The sequence below is a fragment of the Hylobates moloch genome, unplaced genomic scaffold (genome assembly GCF_009828535.3).
Source record: "Hylobates moloch isolate HMO894 unplaced genomic scaffold, HMol_V3 SCAFFOLD_4, whole genome shotgun sequence".
Lineage (NCBI taxonomy): Eukaryota > Metazoa > Chordata > Mammalia > Primates > Hylobatidae > Hylobates > Hylobates moloch.
The window spans coordinates 14,739,039-14,761,996 of record NW_026652279.1 but is presented as its reverse complement, the minus strand read 5'-3'; the positions used below and the strand labels follow the sequence as shown (position 1 = coordinate 14,761,996).

Here is a 22,958-nt window from a genome sequence, read left to right as displayed (position 1 = left end):
AAGGACATATTCTACTGGTATTGGGTGGAGTGTCCTAAAGAAGTCTGTTGGTTCAGCTGGTTTATAGTGTTCTTCTATTTCCGTGTTGACATTCGGCCTAGTTTTTCAATCCATTATTGAAAGTAAGGCAGCTGGGTGCAGTGGCTCATGCCTGTAATCCTAGCACTTTGGGAGGCTGAGGCAGGTGGATCACTTGAGCCCAGGGGTTCGAGACCAGCCTGGGCAACAGGGTGAAACCCCATCTCTACAAGAAGTATGAAAATTAGTTGGGCTTGTTGGTGCACACACCTGTAGTCCCAGCTACTTGACAGGCTGAGGTGGGAGGATCACCTGAGCCTGGGAGGTCAAGGCTGCAGTGAGCCATGATCATACCACGGTACTCTAGCCTGGGTGACACAGTGAAACCCTGTGACAAAAAAAAAAAAAAAGAAAAAAAAAGAAAAAGAAAAGAGGGGCACTTATATCTCCTACTACTGTTGATTAATTGCTTATTTATATCTTTTTTTTTCTGAGACAGGGTTTCACTCCTGTTACCCAGGCTGGAGTGCAGTGGCATGATCTTGGCTCACTGCAATCTCCGCCTCCCAGGCTCAAGCAATTCTCCTGCCTCAGTCTCCTGAGTAGCTGGGACTATAGGCACATGCCACCACGCCCAGCTAATTTTTGTATTTTTAGGAGAGATGAGGTTTCACCATGTTGGCCAGGGTGGTCTTGAACTCCTGAGCTCAAGTGATCTGCCCGCCTCAGCTAGAATTACAGGCATGAACCACCTCCTATAGAGAGCACACAGTTCGACTGCATTCTTTATCAACTATAACTGCAACTCTGTTTTTTGTTTTGTTTTGTTTTTTTGAGATGGAGTTTCACCCTTTCTGCCCAAGCTAGAGTGCAATGACGCAATCTCAACTCACTGCACCCTCTGCTTCCCGGGTTCCAGTGATTCTCCCGGCTCAGCCTCTCTAGCAGCTGGGATTACAGGTGCACGCCACCACGCCCAGCTTATTTTTATTTTTAGTAAAGATGGCATTTCATCACGTTGGCCAGGCTGGTCTTGAACTTCTGACCTCAGGTGATCCGCCTGCCCCGGCCTCCCAAAGTGCTGGGATTACAGGCATGAGCCACTGCACCTGGCCTGCAACTCTGCATTTTTATTTGATTGTTGAATCCATTCACATTCAATGCTATTATTTATATAGCAGAATTTATGTCTGCCATTTTGCTTTTTGTTTTCTGTATGTCTCATATTTTTGTTGTTCCTCTATTCTTTCTTTTCTACTTTATTTTGCATTAAGTGAATATTTTCTTTTTTCTTTTTTTTGGGGGGGGTGTACCAAATTTCTTTATTTGAAGGAATGGTACAAATCAAAGAACTTAAGTGGATGTTTTGGTACAACTTATAGAAAAAGTAAAGGAAACCCCAACATGCATGCACTGCCTTGGTGACCAGGGAAGTCACCCCATGGCTATGGGGAAATCAGCCTGAGGTTTAGCTTTCGTTATCACTGTCTCCCAGGGTGTGCTTGTCAAAGAGATATTCTGTTGAGCCAGATTTGGGTGCTCCTATCTTGCACAAGTTGGTCACACAGGCACCCAATTCTTTGATGGCTTTCACCTGCTCATTCAGGTAATGTGTCTCAATGAAGTCACACAAATGGGGGTTATTTTTGTCAGTGGCCAGTTTGTGCAGTTCCAGTAGTGACTGACTCATATTTTTTTTTTCCCAAATGTAATGCACACTCCATCGCATTCAGCCCGCTCTCCCAGTCGTCACAGTCTGGTTTCTTGATATCCTGAAGGAAGATTTGGCCACCTCGTTGGTTCTGCAGCTTCCTCAGTTTCTCGGCATGTTCCCTCTCCTCATGAGATTGGTAAAGAAAGTATTTGGCAAAGTTCTTCAAAGCCACATCATCGTGGTCAAAGTAGTAAGACATGGACAGGTAAACATAGGAGGCATAGAGCTCCAGGTTGATCTGGCAGTTGATGGCAGCCTCTGAGTCCTGGTGGTAGTTCTGGCGCAACTGCGAGGTGGACATGGTCGTCATGGCAGCGGCTAAGGAGAGGCGGTGGTGGCTGAGTGGCACTGGAGCCACTGGGCCTTGGGGCGGTACCAAGGGCGCAGTGAAGAGGTGACGGACGACTGGCTATGGGCGGCCGGCTGGAATGGGGGACGAACGCCGGGTTCTGTCCAAGCACTGTTGAAGCAGGAAACCCCGACGACTCTCTGCAAAGAATGTCTGGCAAAGTGAGTATTTCCTCACAGAGCATTTTAATTTATTTTTTTCATGGTTTTTTTTTTTTTTTTTGGAGTTATTTCCTCAGTGGAGCACAAATTGCCCCCACAGTCTGATCCAATTAAATTAAGGACCATTTGAATTTTTGAGGCCAGTCTGTGATGTCTGTTATGACACCAGGAGGGCACTTTTTACCTGCATTGTCCTCTGGCTTTCCCTTGTAAACTAACTGGCCTATGGTTTAGCTTGCTGTTCTCATGAAGCTGCAAGCCTCCTCTTAATTAAGAAATATCCTGGCTTCTAGGCCACACCTCCATGGAATTTAGGCTCTGCAACACACAGCTAGCTAGCAGCAGTGAGAAATGCCGATGGCCTGTGCCTCCCAAGGACATACCATGTTCCTCAACTGGGAGCTGGAGAGACAGGAATCCCTGTTCTTGAATGAACTACCCAAAGGTGAATTTTTATCGCACTGAACTGGAAGGGGGAATGAGGGAGGCTGTGGTTCAAATGTCACAGATTCTCACTCTTCTTACCAAGTTTTAGTAGATTTTCTTGAATAAATGTTCCTTCATTTGCCTAGGTCCTTAGGACAATTTCCCAAGTATTTAGATAGTTATTTTAAAAATTATTTTCACAAGTTATGCTTGTTTCACTGGGGAGCAATTCCACAGGGCTCCTAATGTCACCATTTTGGAAGTTGCTACCTTGCCATACTCTTTTTCTGCCGTAGTTGCTAAGCTGCTAGAATTTGGATTTCAGGCTGCTTCGAACAATCATTATGCTTATGGAGTAGCCATGCAAGGGACTGAAGGAGAGAGACAGAGTCCTGATGACATTATGTTAGCCTCTGGATCTAGCTGTGCTTGGAATCAGCCCTACAGTGTGGACTTTGCAGTTAGATAAGCCAATAAATTAATTTCCTTCTTTGCTAGTTGGAGTTGAGTTTCTCTCACATATAACCAAGAGTTGTAGCTAATATCCTGAATGTCAAACTTTTAATAGTGTATGAGTAAATGATAAGTACTGTGGAAAGCTTGTTCAACAAAATTAGTATCTAGGGTCATTTCATGTAATCATTTAGGTAGCTAATCTCATCCAAATAATTTATGGCCTCTTGGTGCTTGATAAAATGTATAAACATCATTTATGGTGATTCTAATTGATTTTCCCCTTAATAAGGATTTTTAATATATTCCTATATGTGTGTCAATATTTGTTAATATCCAAAGGGTTTGTTGCAAGGATGTCTCAATGTTAATTGCAAATACTGAGGTGTAACATTAATAATAATATAGAGGTCTGACCTTAATTATAAAAAGTTCTAAAAAGTATGATAAGCTTCCCTTTTCCATTAGCCTACAGCTAACTCATGAAGACATCATTTGGTAAGCATGCAGATTTCAAAACATTAGAACCAGTTACAGGTCTCTTTAACAAGCCGTAAGTGGAAAAGAGAAGATTATACGTTGTTGCTTTCACTACAATGTCTAAAAGCTAGGTAATCTAAGATTTATCTTTATTTGGCATGGTAGTCCTTTGAAATATTAAGGAGTGGGACAAGTTTCTTGGAAATATGGAGTCAGAAAACTTTCAGAATACATTTAAAGGTTAAAGCTATAACTAATTTGGCCAGGTGCAGTGGCTCACATGTGTAATCCCAGGACTTTAGGAGGCCGAGGAAGGAGGATCACTTGAGCCCAGGAGTTTGAGACCAGCCTGGGCAACATGGTGAGACTCTTGTCTCTACAAAAATTTTAAAAATTAGCTGGGCAGGGTGGTGTGTACCTGTGGTCCCAGCTACTCAGGAGGCCTAGGTGGGAGGATCACTTGAGCCCGGGAGGTTGACGCTGTAGAGATCCATGATGGCACCACTGCACTCTAGCCTGGGCAACAGAGTGAGACCCTCTCTAACTCCTTCCTTAAATATGGCTATCTATGGTGAATGTTGGGAGCAAAAAAGACATCAGACCTTATTATAACCTTGGAGCTTATTAAAACTTGGTAAAAACAAAAACAAAAACATTTCTCCCTGGATAGAACCTTACCCTACCTCAAATTACCATATTGGGTACCACTTACTAATAATGCCTCTAAAGATTCCGCAATCCAGTGATGTCTGTCATGTTTTACGGATCTCTAGGATTCCCAGAGGATCACAGTTATTGAGGAGAGAAGTCTTCATAATTAAACAGGCACAGCGTGTAGCAAAATGTACAGATCTATTATAAAATCTCACTATTTCCAATTAGTTGGGGGAAAGGTGATGTGAATTCATACAACTCAATTACTCTTACAGATGTAAAGGATTTCTGGCCTTTACTAAGAAAATAAGAGAAAAGTATTCCAGAATCAATTTTAATGAACACATTTGATTTATTTGTAATTGGCATATTGTTTTAAATATTTTAAGCTTCTGAATTACCTGAAAGAAATATGCATTTTAGAACGCTTAACCAAGCCATCTGCAGTGTAGTTTGCATTCATAGTGGTCCCATGTCATAGGACCATTATTCACAGAAGTAGAGGAGTAAATGTCCACTGATTTGTCGGAGTTCATAATTTTGAATTGGTGGGATCTGAATCACACTAATAGTACTAGAGAATCTAATTGGCTTCAGTTGCAAAGACTTATGCTCTGATATTATTCAGATAGTAAAATCTTAGTTGAGAAAGGGTCTCCTCCGCAGTTCGGGGTAGATGACAGCCTCTTGGAAAACGGGTGGGACCATGGTCCTCCGTCAACTGACTACCTGATAGAATGTCTGCACTTTAGGATCTCCATTTTCTCTGTGCTCCTGAGGCAGCACACCTGATATGGTTTTATAGAGATGAATTCCAAGGAAAACACAACCTAGACTTTATTTCAAATTACCCTCAAGATCAGTACATCTCACTGATGCCCAAAAATGCCATGTTCATAATCTGCTGTTGTGATATACAACTAGGAAAAGGTAAATGTCCTGTCAACCACAATCTCTCTTTACTATTTTTAAAGAGGGCTCGTTTCCATCATCAGAAGCAGATAAGGAATGCCAGCACCCACTTGTCATTCAAAACCAAGCACTTACTTAGCTGGGAAAGAATTAAGGCCATTAGGTGATGAATTTGTTTTTTTTTTAAATAATGGTAATAAAGTCACAATTCAAGGTCAACAAAAATTCAAATGTAGTTCCACTGGATAGCTAATATTTTGGATAGAATGGGAAGACCATTTCCCAACATGACCTTTGGTTTTCTAACACTTACTTTTTGCAAAAATGGAGACAAGAAACAGAAACCTAACATTTTCTCTCACCTCAAAGAGTACTCAGTTTTTATATCACCAACCTAGAGATTTTCATGTCAATTGGAGGGAGTCTTTTCTTATCCCAGTTTTTATGCGATTAATCCTATCTCACTATATGTATAAAGGTCTGTGACATGTGAAGAATAGAAGACGCAGCCAGGCACAGTGGCTCATGCCTGTAATCCCAGCACTTTGGGAGGCCGAGGCAGGCGGATCACCTGAGGTCAGGAGTTCAAGATCAGCCTGACCAACATGGTGAAACCCTGTCTCTACTAAAAATACAAAAATTAGTGGGGCATGGTGGTATGCGCCGAAATCCCAGCTATCTGGGGGGTTGAGGCAGGAGAATTGCTTGAACCCAGGAGGTGGAGGTTGCAGTGAGCCGAGATTGTGCCACTGTACTCCAGCCTGGGTGACAGAGTGAGACTCTGTCCCAAAAAAAAAAAAAAAAAAAAAAGGAAAATAAAAATAGATGATGTATTGAGCAAGTGAGCTTGGGCAGCTGATCACTGCCAACAATTCATCCAGGGTTTATTCTGCTCACAGGTCTCTGCGTAGGAAATGCTAAAAGGGCTACTCCCCAGTTAGTGTTTCCAGACCGACGTGAAGATTCCTTCTGCTTGAGTATCCTAAGGCACCTCAAAATCAAAATATGACCCAAATTAAACTCATTTGACCCCTTTATCAAAACTGCTTTTCCCTGTCTTTTCTAACCCTAAATGATCCTGCCATTTATTTCTTAGGTTGAGCCATAAGAAATTGCCTTTTTTGTACGTCATTAATGGTTGAATATTGGCAATTTCAAACGGATCAACCTTAACAGTTGTTCAGGTTAAAAAAAAAAACCTGGTAAAATCCTTTTCATGTCACTCCCCCTTCAACTCTTACAACCAGCCAATCATGAAGCTTGGTAAATTCTGTTTCAGACAGGTTCATTATCCATCTCTAAGGCAACCATCAAAGCCCAAGCCAAGTTAGTGAACTGGCTTCACCAACCCTGTCTGCGTTGCCATAAACCAGAGTGTCTTCTTTAAAACGCAAGTTAGAACATGCCACTTGCTGCAAAAAAATCATCCAATGGCTTCCCACTGCTCTTAAGAAAAAGACTGGGCTGAGTGCTGTGGCTCACGTCTGTAATTCCAGCACTGTGGGAGGTCAAAGTGAGAGGACCGCTTGAGCCCAGGAGGATGTGAGGGGTATGAGACCAGGCTGGCAACATAGCAAGACATCATCTCTACAAAAAATTAAAAAATTAGCTAGGCATGGTGGCTCACACCTGTAGTCCCAGCTACTTGTGAGGCTCAGGTGGGAGGATCACTTGAGCCCAGGAGTTGGAGGCTGCAGTGAGCCATGACTGCACCACTGCACTCCAGCAGGGGCAACAGAGAGTGACCTTATCTCTTAAAAAAAAAAAAAAAGACAAATACCAGACACTTCTAGATGGCTTGCTGAGCCTGCAAGCTGCAGTCTCTGCTGATTGCTTCACTCTCATCTCACTTTCTGTTTTTTGGTTACTATGACCTTCTTTTATTTTCTTACACACGGCCCTTCCCACCTTAGAGCCTTTGTATATACTGTTCCATCTGCCTGGAACCGTCTTTTCTCTCACAACCCCCAAGGCCCTTGTCACCTAGTAACCCTTACTTCTCCTTTACTCGTGTCTGCATAAATGCCACTGCTGGGCAGGCATAGTGGCTCATACCTGTAATCCTACTACTTTGGGAGGCCAAGGCGAGAGGATCACTTAAGCACAGGAGTTCAAGATCAGCCTGAGCAATATAGTGAGACCCCATCTCCACAAAAAATATGCCACTGCCTCGGGAGAACCTTCTATGATCTCTCTCAGACTAGGATGGAACCCCATGTTACATATATCCATGAGACTATCTCCTCTTAGTACTGGTCATACTTCTAATTATTTGTTCAAGGCCCTGCTAGACTCAAGCTTCAAGGAAACAGGACCATGGCTGTCTTATTACCATGTCACCATCACTGAGCCAGGGCCCAGCACCCTAGTGGGCACTCAACAGATGTCTACTGAAGGCATGAATCCCTCACAAAAATTAAGGCAGCAACTGACAATTCAAAGTTGCTATCCCTGCGCAATATTATTCTTACTTTTGATATATCTTTTTTCTATTGAATATTTTATTTTATTATTATTTGATTTTTAAAATTTTATTTCTTTATTTACTTTTTTGAGACACAGTCCCACTCTGTCACGTAGGCTGGAGTGTGATGGTGCGATCATGGCTCACTGCAGCCTCAACCTGTTGAGCTCAGATGATCCTCCCACCTCAGCCTCCCAAGTAGCTGGGACTACAGGCATGCGCCACCATGCCCAGGTAATTTCTTTTTTTTGAGATGGAATTTCGCTCTTGTTGCCCAGGCTGGAGTGCAGTGGTGTCATCTTGGCTCACTGCAACCTCTGCCTCCTGGATTCAAGCGATTCTCTTGCCTCAGCCTCCTGAGTAGCTGGGATTACAGGCATATACCACCAAGCCTGGCTAATTTTTGTATTTTTAGTAGAGACAGGTTTTCACCATGTTGGCCAGGCTGGTCTTGAACTCCTGACCTCAGGTGATTCACTTGCCTCAGCCTACCAAAGTGCTGGGATTATAGGCGTAAGCCACCACACCCCGCCTAATTTTTGTATTTTTTGTAGAGATGGGATTTTGCCATGTCGCCCAGGCTCGTCTCAAACTCTTGTGCTCAAGTGATCCGCCTGCCTTGGCCTCCCAAAGTACTGGGATTATAGGTGTGAGCCACTGTGTTGGCCTCAAGATTTTAAAAAAGCAACCAAAAACATGCAATTTAAAAATTCATTAAACTGAAAGGCTAAACCAAAATTCTGGACCCTTTTGGAATGATAGCCTGGCATGGCCATAACTAGTAGCTGTTACTGTTATAAGAGAAATAACAATAATCAAAGCTAATATTTATTGAGGGCCAGCTATGTGCCAAGCCTATGGATAAAACTGAAGTTAGTAAAGTTGGGGGATTTAATGAGGTTCACAGGGGCCAGTAAATGATGGAACCATAGTCACAAAGACCAATGATCCAAGACAGGATTTGAATGCTCACAGCCCCTCAGTCTTTCGGTACGACAACCTCCAGAACACAGGGATCCTCTCTACAGGCTGCAGACTTAGAGCATCAGCTCCAGAATCCAAGAGACACAGGTTTTCAGCTTTTAAGTTAAATGTTTCTACACACATCTCAGCTAATTTTACCTTATTTCCCAGAGCAAGCTACAACTTATTAAAAACAGGTGTTCCTACCGGAAGAAAGAGTCTCTGGGCAGCACAGGGTTTGAACAATTTCTTCCACTCCTGAGGGTTTCCAACAGAAAATGTGATGGGGTAGATTCTGTGCTCAAACTTCTTTGTATATGAGTCAGGCCACTGGCGTAACTGAAAAACATGGAAAGCAAGGGAACGGTGATTACGCCCTAGGAAATATGGAAAATGCCTGCGAAGCTTCTGGATGGTCAAATGGAAATTATTCAGGCAACTTATACAGAAAGTCTAACTTCATCACCACTATGAACGTTCATTAAATGAAAAGAGTATTTGCTCCTACTAAAGTTGCTAAGATTTTTAAAAATAACATTCACAGTTGGCAACAGTGTTGAGAAACTGCAGAGGAGAGTATAGATTTGAAGAAACTTCCACAAGGGCAACTTGGAAACTGGTAACAACACCCCAAAAGACAGAGGTACAAGGACGTTCACCACAACCTAGCTTTTTTTTTTTTTCTGAGATGGAGTCTCGCTCTGTCGCCCAGGCTGGAGTGCAGTGGCGTGATCTCGGCTCGCTGCAAGCTCCACCTCCTGGGTTCACGCCATTCTCCTGCCTCAGCCTCTCCGAGCAGCTGGGACTACAGGCGCCCGCCACTACGCCCGGCTAATTTTTTTGTATTTTTTTAGTAGAGACGGGGTTTCACTGTGGTCTCGATCTCCTGACCTCGTGATCCGCCCGCCTCGGCCTCCCACAGTGCTGGGATTACAAGCGTGAGCCACCGCGCCCGGCCTACACCACAACCTAGTTTGTAATAACAAAACTTGAGAACTTAGCAGCTTGGAAGGAGGAAAAAAACCCAACAAACCTGGGAACAATCAAAATGTCCAATAATAAGGAATTGGGACAATTAAGTATGATAGAACTATATAATAAAATAATGTACAGTTAGAGAGACCAGGGATAGTGGCTCATGCCTGTAATCCCAGCACTCTGGGAGGCTGAAGTGGGTGGATCTCTTCAGGCCAGAAGTTTGAGACCAGCCTGGCCAACACAGCAAAACCCCATCTCTACTAAAAAACACAAAAATTAGCTGGGCATGGTGGCACATGCCTGTAGTCCCAGCTACTCGACAGGCTGAGACATGAGAATTGCTTTGAACCAGGGAGGCGGAGGTTGCAGTGAGATCGTGCCACAGTACTCCAGCCTAAGTGACAGAGCGAGACTGTCTCTCAAAAAATAAAATTAAATTAAAAAAGAAAAATAGAACAATGTACAGTTAGAATAAAGTACATGTCTTTTGTGTTATTTGTGGCAGGCTGGATTTGGCTCTTGTACTCCCATAGTTTGCTGACCTCAGTTCTATATCATTGTCACTAATGACTGCATTGTATTCTGTTATGTAGATATGTACTGACATGGAAAATGGTTATAACATATTGTTGGGTTTTGGAAAAAGCAAAGTGCAAGAAAATTATAATATGGTTCTTTTTTTTTTTAAATTTCTTCACTACTGTCTGAATGAATGGTTCTGTCTTACAGGAAAAAATATATGCATGAGGCCAGGCGTGGTGGCTCACACCTGTAATCTCAGCACTTTGGGAGGCCCAGGCGGGTGGATCACTTGAGGTCAGGAGTTTGAGATCAGCCTGGCCAACATGGCAAAACCCCGTCTCTACTAAAAATACAACAACTAGCTGGCATGGTGATGGGCGCCTGTAATCCCAGCTACTTCAGGAGGCTGAGGCAGGAGAATCACTTGAATCCGGGAGGCAGAGGTGGAGGTTGCAGTGAGCTGAGATCATGCCACTGCATTCCAGACTGAGGGACAGAGCGAGACTCTGACTAAAAAAAAAATATATATATATATATATATATACACATATATATGCACGTACATTTTATATGTAAAGAAAAATCTAGATGGATATGCACCAAATTATTAAAAGTGGGCACTCTATAGCTGGTGATGGTGGTTTCATTTCCTCGGGCTACATTTCCATATTCTTTAGAATTTTTACAATGAGTATATATTACTTTCTTTGTATATATGAATTTTATAACAAAATTTTTAAAATACACTTTTAGATTTTAGAGCAGTTTAATGTTCACACAAAGTTAGCCAGGTGTTGGTGGCTCACGCCTGTAATCCTAACACTTTGGGAGGCCAAGGCAGGAAGATTGCTTAAGCCCAGGAATTTGAGACCAGCCAGGGCAGTATAACAAGACCTGCCTCTTAAAAAAATTAAAAACGAGGCCAGGAGCGGTGGCTGACACCTGTAATCTCGTGACTTTGGGAGGCCAAGGCGGGTGTATCACTTGAGGTCAGGAGTTCGAGACCAGCCTGGCCAACATGGTGAAACTCCATCTCTACTAAAAATACAAAAATTAGCCAGGAGTGGTGAGGCACGCCTGTAGTCCCAGCTACTCAGGAGGCTGAGGCAGGAGAATCACATCAACTCGGAAGGCAGAGGCTGCAGTGAGCCAAGATTGGACCACTGCACTCCAGCCTGGGTGACAGAGTGAGACTCTGTCTCAAAAAATAAAAAAAATAAAATAAAAAATAAAAAAAGTAAAAACAAGAACAATGAAAACAAACAACAAAAAAGAAAAATTGAGCAGAAATCAGAGTTTCCAGATAGCCTCTCTCTTTCCCCTGCCCTACAGTTTCCCCTGTTATTTATATCTTGCACTCATGTGGTATATTTGTTACAACTGATAAGTCAATATCAATATGCTATTACTAACTAAAGTCCACAGTTTATATTAGTGTTAATTCTTTCTGTTGTACATGCTTTCTATGCATTTTGGCAAATGCACATCATGTATCTATCATTACAGTATACAGAACAGCGTCACTACCGTAAAAATTCTCTCTGCTCCAACTTTTCAACATTCCTGCCTGCCCTCTCTCACCTGAACTTCTTCTTTTTTTTTTTTTTTTTTTTTGAGACAGAGTCTTGCGCTGTCATCCAGACTGGAGTGCAATGGCACAATCTTAGCTCACTGCGACCGCCGCCTCCCATGTTCCAGCAATTCTCCTGCTTCAGCCTTCTGAGTAGCTGGGATTATAGGTGACTGCCACCACACCCAGCTACTTTTTGTATTTTTAGTAGAGACGGGGTTTCACCATGTTCGTCAGGCTGGTCTCAAACTCCCGACCTCAGGTGATCCACAAGCTTTGGCCTTCCAAGTGCTGGGATTACAGGCGTAAGCCACCATGCCCAGCCCATTACTGGTCTTTTTATAGTCTCTTCATGTTACCTTTTCCAGAATGTGATATAGATAGAATCATTTAGTACCTTGCCTTTTCAGACTGGCTTCTTTCATTTAGCAATATGCATTTAGGTCTCCTACATGTCTTTTTGTGGCTTGATAGCTCATTTTTAAAAATCATTTAATAATACTGTATGCTATGGTATGAATGTATCACAATTTGTTCATCCATTCACCTGCTGAAGGTTATCTTGGTTGCTTCCAGTTTTGGGAAATTGTGAATACAGCTGCTACAAACATCTGTGTACAGGTTTTTGTGTGGACATAAGTTTTCAACTCATTTGGGGAAATACTTAGGAGTTCAATTCCTGCATTGTATGGTAAGCCTATATTCAGCTTCCTAAGAAACTGCCAAACCATCTTCCAAAGTGGTTGCAGGATTTTGCATTCTTATCAGCAATGAATGAGAGTTCCTGTTGCTCCACATCCTCACCAGCATTTGGTGTTGTCAGGGTTCTAGATTTTAGCCATTCAAATAGGTGGGTAGTGGTGTTTCATTGTTATCTTAAGTTACAATGCTCTAATCACATATGACACTGAACATCTTTTCATATGCTTGTTTGCCATCTGTGTATCTTTATTTTTTTTTTTCTTTTTGAGACAGAGCCTTGCTCTGTCGCCCAAGCTGGAGTGCAGTGGCATGATCTCAGCTCACTGCCCTCTCTGCCTCCCGGGTTCAAGCAGTTCTCGTGCCTCAGCCTCCCAAGTAGCTGGGATTAGAGGCATGCACTACTATGCCCAGCTAATTTTTTTGTATTTTCAGTAGAGATGTGGTTTCGCCATGTTTCCCAGGCTGGTCTTGAACTCTTGAGCTCAGGCAATCTGCCCGCCTCGTCCTCCCAAAGTGCTCTGATTACATGCATGAGCCACCGCGCCTGACACTTCTCAATTTTTTTGAGTTAATGTCTTCCCATTGCTACAACAATTCTAAGAATTATTCCTAACGAAAAATATCAAAAATGGACACTTATTACAAGGTTGTTTCTTTTAGTGTTGTTTGTGACAATAAAAAATTAGAAACAATCTAAAGAAGGGTTTGGTTTAGTAAGCTCCAGAGTCTATCTATATAACAGAATGCAATGTAGTCATTAGTGATAATGTCATAGAACTGGGGTCAGCAAATTATGGTAGTACCAGAGCCAAATCTAGCCTGCCACAAAGACTACACAAGCCAAGAATGGCTTGGCATTCTAAAATAGTTTTAAAAAATCAAAACAAGAATAATATTTTGTGACAATTATATGAAATTCAAATCTCAGTGCCCATAAGTAAAATGTTACCAGAACACAGCCACACCCATTTGTTTATATATTGTTTGTGGCTGCTTCTACTCTAAATAGCACATTGAGTAGTTGGGATAGAGACCATACACCCTGCAAAGCCTAAAATAGTTACTCTCTGGTGTTTTCCAGGAAACATTGGTCAACTCACTTTAGAGGAAACTCAGTAATATAAGCGTCAGTGATGTAAAAGAGATCCCATTTCTGATGGTGATATGAAAAGAAAAGGAATGGAAATAAGTATTATATACATACACCAAAACTGTTCTCCCTGAGCATTAGTGTAATGGGGTTTTTTTTCCATTTATTATTTATGAATTTGCTGGTTTTTACAATGTACATATATTGTTTATATGACCATATAAACTTTTTTTTTTTTTGAGATGGGGCCTCACTCTGTCACCCAGGCTGGAGTACAGTGGCACAATCATGGCTCACTGCAGCCTTGACCTCGCTGGGCCCAGGTGATCCTCCCACCTCAGCCTCCCAAGTAGCTGGGACCACAGGTGCATGCCATCATGCCTGGCTAATTTTTCTATTTTTTACTGAGACAAGGTTTTGCCATGTTGCCCAGGCTGGGATATAAACATTTTTTGAAATACATGATTGGAAACACTTTAAAATTCTGAATGAGGAAAAGAGTGACAGACAAAGTATTTGACATTTGATATATGAAGGGTACTGACCAATTAGAACCCACACCAGGCATTACCTAGTATTTACCCAGTATAATTGTACAGACCCATTAGAACTGACACTAGGCCTAAACTCTCAGTATGACAGTACTGACCAGTCAGAATGAACACTGGCACAAATACTGGGCACAAATACCAGTACAACTGTACCGCTACACAACAGCCCAAAATCAGCCCTCAAAAAAGAATGAGAAATTCACATGGTCTGCGGGCTCCCTTAGCTCTCGGCATCCTCTAACAGTCTGAGAGGTTGGGGCTGCAGTGAGCTGTGATGGCACCACTGCACTCCAACCTGGATGACAACATGAGACCCTGTCTCAAAAAAACAAAAACATCCTTGCCACTGTGATCGTTAGCATCCTATCTTCCGAAAGGTTTAACTACCTTTGTCAATCTAACCACCCACCTCATCCTTTACCTTAGTAGGTAACTCCTCCTTTCTTGCATGTTCATTCGTTCCAGTTATAAAAAATATTTTTGAGCATCTACAAATGCTATAGAATAGAAGACTTTTAGGATCTCAAATCCATTACATTGCTTTCACAAGGGTTTGGCTGGCTTACAATAACACACTAGATACAATGAAGCCGTTAAAACTCAATTGTGGCTGGGTGAGGTGGCTCACATCTGTAATCCCAAAATTTGGTAGGCCGAGGTCAGGAGTTCGAAACCAGCCTGGCCAACATGGTGAAACCCCCGTCTCTACTAAAAAATACAAAATTAGCTGGGTGTGGTAGTGCATGCCTGTAATCCCAGCTACTAGGGGGGCTGAGGCACGAGAAGCACTCGAACCCAGGAGGCGGAGGTTGCAGTGAGTGGAGCTCGTGCCACTGCACTCCAGCCTGGGCAACAGAGCAAGACTCTATCTCAAAAACAAAAACAAAAACAAACAAACTCAGTTGCATGAGTCAGGATAAACTAGAGTTATCAAGAATTTATGGCCAGGTGTGGTGGCTCATACCTATAAACTCAACACTTGGAGAGGTCAAGGTTGGAGGATCACTTGAGACCAGGAGTTCGGGACCAGCCTGGGCAATATAGCAAGACCCCATCTCTACCCTACCCCCAAAAAAGTTAATTTTAAGGGGTTTTTCTTTTCTTTTTTTTTTCCTAAAGTTTATTTCTTGCTCCTGTACATCTTCAGACTGGCAAGGGGCTGTGCTCAGTATTCTCACTCAGGGGCCAAACTCACGGACGCTCCATCTCAACTCACATCAGTGAATGCAGATGCAAGAGAAGGAAGTGTGGCAAAACACACACCAGATCTTAAGTTTCCACCAGGAAGTGACATATTTTATGTTAAAAGTGACACTCATCACTGTCACCCACATTTCACTGGCCAAAGCAAGTCACACAATCACACCCAACTTCAGAGGAGTCAGGGAGGTGCCAAATGACCATGCATCTAAAAGGAGGAAACCTCTAATAATGACCACGAAGGTAACACAACAAGGACCACACAGTGACAGTGAAGGGCAGCCCTTACCTTTCCCAGGTCCTCCATGGACGTCCTTGAAAGTGCTGGGCCAGCCTCAGCTTGCTCCTCCAGTAATGAGAAACCCAATACCTCTTTTTTTTTTTTTGAGACAGTGTCCCCCTCTGTCACCCAGGCTGGAGTGCAGTGGCGCAATCTTGGCTCACTGCAACCTCTGCCTCCCAGGTTCAAGCAATTCTCCTGCCTCAGCCTCCTGAATAGCTGGGATTACAGGCACATGCCACCACATGGGCTAATTTTTGTATTTTTAGTAGAGACGGGGTTTCACCATGCTGGCCAGGCTGGTCTCGAACTCCCGACCTTAGGTGATCCACCCGCCTCGGCCTCCCAAAGTGTTGGGATTACAGGCGTGAGCCACCCGCGCCCAGCTCCCCCAGTACCTTTAAAAAGGGCTCCTTGCATGGAATTAGAACCAGTTGCCTGAGACCTCCCCCACATCACCCCTCGTTTTGTCCTGCAGAGCAACACGGAAGAAATCTAATTCCGATTGTATATGTCTTCAAATTACTGAAGAATACCTTATCATCTCTTTCTCTGGGCTATTTTTCCTAAATCCTCAAAAAAAAAAAAGGAAATGAGTAACAAAGAGGCATGGTCCCTGTCCTCTAAAAGCATGTGGTACTATTTAAAAGCAGCCCTTTGGTGCTTTTCTTTTTTCTTTCTTTAAAGGAAAGAAAAACAACAACTCCTCACCATGTTTCAGTTACTTTGTGTTACTCTCAGGATGCTAGGTTGCACACAATAAAACCAATTCAGGCTCTTTCTGAGATGGAGTCTCACTCTGTTGCCCAGGCTAGAGTGCAGTGGTGCCATCTTGGCTCATGCAACCTCCACTCCCGGGTTCAAGCGATTCTCATGCCTCAGCCTCCTAAGTAGCTGGGATTACAGGTGTTTGCCACCATGCCCAGCTAACTTTTGTATTTTTAGTAGAAACGGGCTCAAACTCCTGACCTTAGCCCGCCTTGGCCTCCCAAAGTGTTGGGATTACAGCTGTGAGCCACTGCGTCTGGCCCAATTCAGGCTCTTTAAGCCAAAAAGAATTTAATGAAAGGATATTAGGTAGCTCAGAAGACCAGCGGGAGGGCTGGAGAACCAGACTCAGGGGTCATGCCCTGATCCAGCTTGAGCCAGACCCAGGCTCTGTGGCGTCGGTGTCTTTTCAATCTGTTAGAGCCTGCCACAAGCCAGTCTGGTAAGGAAACCCCAGCTACTGTCACCACGAGTGCCACAGTTTGCCCCACTGACTCCAGGCACCGAAAGCTCCTGATGACAATTCTTCCCATAGCAGCTCTCTTCTCGCAACCCCCTTACACACACACACACACACACGTGCACGCATATGCGCATATACATGCACGCGCACGCACGCACACACACACACACACACACACACATATATACACAAACATATATATACCGGCCGCCCCTACCACCAGAATGGATTGGTAGCCTCCTTATTTGTGTGCCCACTACTTCCTGATTCTGAGTTGGGCAGTAGCACAGTTTAGCCGAATCTCAACCACATGCCTGATCCCGAGCTGCCAGAAAAGGCTAGGAAACCAACTGGCTGGCATCTCCCACTTCTCTGTTGGGAGATGACGAAAATAAATGAAACTTTAAAATATGAAGTATCTACCATGTAGACGGCAAATACCACCAGACATCTTGCACATATGCAACTTTAAAAAGTCTAATTAAATACAGAACTCGCCCATACTGCAGCCTTCGGAGAATGATGGTACTGGCATTTTGTTTTGTTTTCACTCTGAGGTAAAAAATATGTGGCCCTGAGCTTCCCAGAAGTTATCCCAAAAAAAACCCTGGGTTGCCCACAATGCCCTGGAGAAGAGTGACAGAGCCCACCCCTTCAGCATGTGCCAGTGGCTTGGCAGGAACCAAAACGGCTCTTCTGTTTCTTTAGACCTAACAAAGTGCCCAAAATATAGGAGATGTTCCAGAGAATCTTTGTGGAATTAAAAAAAAAAAAAATTCTTTATCTGATTTGGCCTCACCACCACAAGCAGGGTATCATTTGCCCCATGACACAGATGACAAACTGAGGCTGACAGAAATTCTGTGGCTTACATAAGGGCAAAGGCGGTATGCATCTAAACTGGCAACATAATCCCTGCGTGGACAAGAAAGCGATGGTAGTATACGCCCTGCCTAGTTTTTCTAAAAATTATTTTTATTTATTTATTTTTTGACACAGAGTCTTGCTCTGTCACCCAGGCTGGAGTACAGTGGTGTAATCTTGGCTCACTGCAACCTCCACCTCCCAGGTTCAAGTGATTCTCATGCCTCAGACTCCCAGGTAGCTGGGACTACAGGCACATGCCACCACGCCTGGCTAATTTTTGTATTTTTAGTAGAGACGGGGTTTTGCCATGTTGGCCAGGCTGGTCTCGAACTCCAGACCTCAGGTGATCCACTGGCCTTGGCCTCCCAAAGTCCTGGGATTACAGGCGTGAGCCATCATGTCCATCCCCTGCCTAGTTTTTAACGCCCTGTCATAATTTCCTTCATTAGATGAGCTTCACTGGTTTAATAAAAACCTGAGGAAATGAACCATCAAAGGGATAAAGTCATCAGGAAAATTCAACACCTAGCACAACTTCACAAGTATCTGCAGTAATTTTCCCATATAATTTAGCTCTTAATTTATAATGTTCCAGTTCCTACAGCTCATAAAAAATTACCCCAAAACTTAGTGGTATAAAACAATCATTTATTATGCTTACGGATTTCATGGATCAGGAATTCAGACAAGGCAGAGGAGGGGACAGGTTGACTCTGCTCCACAGTGTCTGGGGCCTTAGCTGGAAGCCTTGAAGGCTGGCGGCTGGAATCTTCTGACAGCTTATTCACTCACATGTCTAGACGTTGGGGCTGGCTGTTGGCTGGAGGCCTCAGTTCTTTTCAGGGGCAGCCATCCTCACAAAGAGCCAGGCAGAAGCTGTATTCTTTTTATGTCACATAGCATTACATTTGGCATAACGTATTTCATACATACATACATGTTTGTGTATGTATGTACATGTGTATGTACATATATATGTAATATATTAACTGTTGCCTTATAGCAAATTACCCCAAAACTTAGTAGCATACAATCACAGACAGGCAAGGCATGGTGGCATGTGCCTATAATCCCAGTACTTTGGGAGGCCAAGGCAAGAGGATCACTTGAGCCTGGAGTTCAAAACCAGCCTGGGCAACATAGGGAGACCCCATCTCTACAAAAAATAAAATATTAGCCAGTGCTGGGCACAGTGACTCATGCCTGTAATCCCAGCACTTTGAGAGACTAAGGCAGGTAGATCACTTGAGGTGTTCGAGACAAGCCTGGCCAACGTGACGAAACCCTGTCTCTACTAAAAATACAAAAATTAGCCAGGCGTGGTGACACGGCCTGTAGTCCCAGCTACTTGGGAGGCTGAGGCATGAGAACTTCTTGAATCTAGGAGACAGAGAATGCTGTGAGCTAAGATCATGCCACTGCACTCCAGCCTGGGCAACAGAGCAAGACGCTGACTCAAAAAAAAAAAAAAATATATATATATATATATACACACACACATAACATATATTATATATATTTAAGTATATATAATATACAATTTTATTAGCCAGGCATGGAGGGGATACTGAGGCAGGAGGATTGCTTGAGCCCAGGCGTTCAAGGATGCAGTAAGCTATGACTGTGTCACTGCAATGGGCAACAGAGTGAGACCCTGTCTCAAAAAAAATAAAAATAAAAGTAAATAAAACCACAAACATCTATGATTTTACACAGTTTCTTCGGGTTGAGAATGTGCAAGCTGGGTTGTTCTGTCTCAGGGCCTCTCAGGAGATTACAGGACTATGGTCATCTGAAGGCTTGAAGGGGTTGGAGGATCTTCCTCCCAGCTCACACACAAGTGTTGGCAAGGGTCCTCCGTTCCTCACCATGCAGGCCTCCCCACAGGGCTACTCTCACGTGGTAGCTAGCTTCCCCCAGACCCACTGATCCGAGATGGAAGGTGAAGTGCCTTTTGTCACCTAATCTCAGAAGTGACATACCATCCCTTCTGCCCTGTCCTATTAGTCACACAGAGGACCCTGGGACAGTGTAGGAGGGAATTATACCAGCATGTGAATAACAGAAGGTGGGACCACTGGGGGCCTCCTTGGAAAGTACAACCTGCTAAACAGACATGGTTACACGGATACATCTTCCTTCCCTTCCCCCTTTTGTTATTTTTTTTGAGACAGAGTCTTTCTCTGTCACCCAGGCTAGAGTGCAATGGCACAATCTCAGCTCACTGCAACTCCACCTCCCAGGTTTGAGCAATTCTCCTGCCTCAACCTCTCCAGCAGCTGAGACTATGGCGCACTCCACCACATCCAGCTAATTTTTGTATTTTTAGTAGGGACAGGGTTTTACTATGTTGACCAGGCTGGTCTCGAACTCCTGACCTCAGGTGATCCGCCCGCCTTGGCTTCGCAAAGTGCTGGGATTGCAGGTGTGAGCCACCATGCCTGGCCCTTCCCTTCCCCTTTTAAAGTCCAAGTCTGTATTTTGTTCTGCTCCATCCCCACATCCTTGCTTTTTAGCATGCAGCAGGTGCTCACTAAGTACTGGGTAGATAGATACCGTACAAGACATGAGTAGTGTTTGCACAGAGCCAGCTTCCCTTCGTTCCACCACATAGAGCACTTCTCAGCCCCCTGCAGTTGGATGGGCTTGTGACCACTGGCCAGTTAAACGTGCATGGAAAGACCTGTGTCGCTGCCACACTGAGGGAATGAAAGGCGGGGTATGATTCTCTAGTCTCTTTCCTGCCATGGCATCCCACGAACTACAGATGTCAAATGCTCTGGCAAGTGTAGCTAACATATGAATAGCCTCAGTCTACTTCCATCCCAAACCTAAGAGGCTATACAGAATGGAGGCTCTGTCCCCTGGGAGACAAGCTGCAGGCACACGAAAAGTGTCTGAGTTTTGGGGGAGTTGTTACTGAAGCCTGACCTGACCTATCCATATTACAGATCTACCATCTCTTTTAGCAAACCTGCTAGCCTCAAGTTGCAGATGGGGAAACTGAGGCTCGAAAAGGCCAAAAGACTAACCCAAGGTCATATAGCAAGTACAAAGTGGAGGTGAGTTTTGAATTTGAGTCTTCTGTCTACTAGTTCAGGAGGTGGTATGGTATATCGATTAATTCCATGGAAGGGTGAGACAGTAAACTTGACCTGAACCCTGACGAGCAAATCGCTAAAATTCTCTAAGCTCAATGATCTCAGTCTGTAAAATTGGGACATAATAATTACCTTCTTCAAAGGTTACCTTTGAAGATTATGAGGATTAAATGAGATGAACTCATAAATCATAAGCCCTTAATAAATGCTATATATTCTCATTATCATTTCCCTTATACTTCAGCCTCTGAGCTAACTATATAGAGTTTCAGCCTTTTTCCTTCACCCTTCCCCTGATTCAGATCCTTTACAAGGCATTTTCCAATCAATTCCAAAGCCCCAAGACTATTTCCTCCATGGTTTCTCGTGGTAAAGATGTCAAGGTGATTTTTTTTTCCTACTCAAACATAACACATTTTCCGTCTTTCTATTATTAGCCTTTCTCTGCCCAACATGCTTTTTTTGGGCATTTCCCATTAGTGCCGCTAGCCTGGTGACAGGATACAGCACTGTTGACTCAAATTGGTAGACACAAAGCAAACCAGCTTCTCGTTCTGCCACCATTTGAGAACTTACAGCAAGAGAAAACTCTCAAGGCAACATGGTGAGACCCCGCCTCTACTAAAAATACAAAAATTAGCCAGGCATGGGGGCTTAGGCCTGTAATCTCAGCTACTTGGGAGGCTGAGGCAGAAGAATTGCTTGAACCCAGGAGACAGAGGGTGCAATGAGCTAAGATCGCATCACTGGACTCCAGCCTGGGCAAGAGAGAGCCTCTATCTCAAAAAAAAAAAAAAAAAAAGAAAAGAAAAGAAAAGGAAAGGAAAAAACAGGGGCTGGGCACGGTGGCATACGCCTATAACCTCAGCACTTTGGGAGGCCAAGGTGGGTAGACTGCTTAACCCAACCTGGGCAACATGGCAAAATTCCGTCTCTATTAAAAAATATACAAAAATTAGCCAGGCATGGTGGTGCATGCCTGTAGTCCCAGCTACTTGGGAGGCTAAGATGGGAGGATCACTTGAGCCTGGAAGGTTGAGGCTGCAGTGAGCCGAGATTGCACCACTGTACTCTAGCCTGGGCAATAGAGTGAGACTCTGGCCTCATTCAATCCTCACCATGTCTCTATGAAGTAGGTATAATTATCCCTGTATTACCAAAAAGTGAGGCTCAGAGTCAAGTGTTCAAGGTCACACAATTGAACATGCGGCAAAATACATTAGTCAACAGAATATGCAGTTCCTAAAATGTAGTCTGTTTGTACTCAGTAAACACTGTGCCATGATTTCTGCAAATTCACCTGCTTATCAAACTCAGGCTTCAGAGAGTCTTCAGTGAAGATGTGGAATTGGATCTTCCTGTGGCTAAAAAGCACAGCTGATTTGAGCATGACCAGCGTCTCCTCCAGCCGATTGCCACAGGCCACCACGGCCAGGTGGATCCAGGGCTCGGGTGGCGGCACAGCTTGGAAACTCCTGGGTTCTCCAGGCCTCCTAGAAAGAAGGAAAACAAGTGAAAGCTATTACTAAACTCAAAAAAGTAAAAACAACAAAAAACCGGAGAGTGAATGGTTAGAACATTTCAAAACATGATCAGGCACAATCTGTTATATTTTATAAAGTGATAAGCATTTTGACAATTCTTCCTGCTTAGAGAAAAATACCATTTATTCCCATATTTATCCTGGCAATAGCAGGATGAGTCACTGTTTGGACTGCTATAGGTGTCTGAGGCTTTTTCTGCCAGCACTCAGCTGTCTAGTGCCTGCTGGCTGCCTACTGGCCCATGTTTGGAAATAGTATTGCTAAACTTCGACAGCTGACACAAGGGCTGTGGAGCTCCCACTCGCACAGGCCGTGGAAATTAGATTTGAATGCAACTTGAACAAGAGGAGTGTGGGTTGTGGCTTTCCCATGTGAAACGAGCAACATGATATTCCCATCATCTGGATGTTTTTAGGTTGGGGTGGAATGCATGACCACTGGACCAAAGCAAGTCATGCAAGTCTGGGAGGTGAGCAAAGAAAACAACATATGCGCCCTGACTACATCTCAGGAGAGTCTTGAAGAAACAGGTGTTAATCCTGACTGTCTCACCAATACTGGTGAGGTGGTGGGTATGAAATTCATCTTCCAGTATGAGATTCACATTAATGAGAAACAGGCAGGAGAGGGGGTAGGTTAAACTGAAAATGATCAAGGTATCAAATACTGAGTCAACAGCTGACAGAGGCATAGGGTCCAAGGGTCCAGAATCATCATCCAGCTATTTC

General features: G+C 43.7%; 1 protein-coding gene and 1 pseudogene across 1 annotated transcript in view; both read right to left on the bottom strand.

Moving 5' to 3' along the window:
- The window catches only part of GXYLT2 (glucoside xylosyltransferase 2), an 89,892-nt gene that overhangs the window by 46,422 nt on the left and 20,512 nt on the right, over window positions 1-22,958 (bottom strand). The window contains exons 2-3 of the mRNA XM_032149502.2: window positions 21,987-22,179; window positions 8,802-8,933 (exon numbers count right to left, since the gene is read on the bottom strand). Coding sequence (XP_032005393.1) covers window positions 8,802-8,933; window positions 21,987-22,179 — 325 coding nt within the window. The remainder of the gene's footprint in view (window positions 1-8,801; window positions 8,934-21,986; window positions 22,180-22,958) is intronic.
- LOC116466492 (ferritin heavy chain-like) lies at window positions 1,487-8,889 on the bottom strand (annotated as a pseudogene).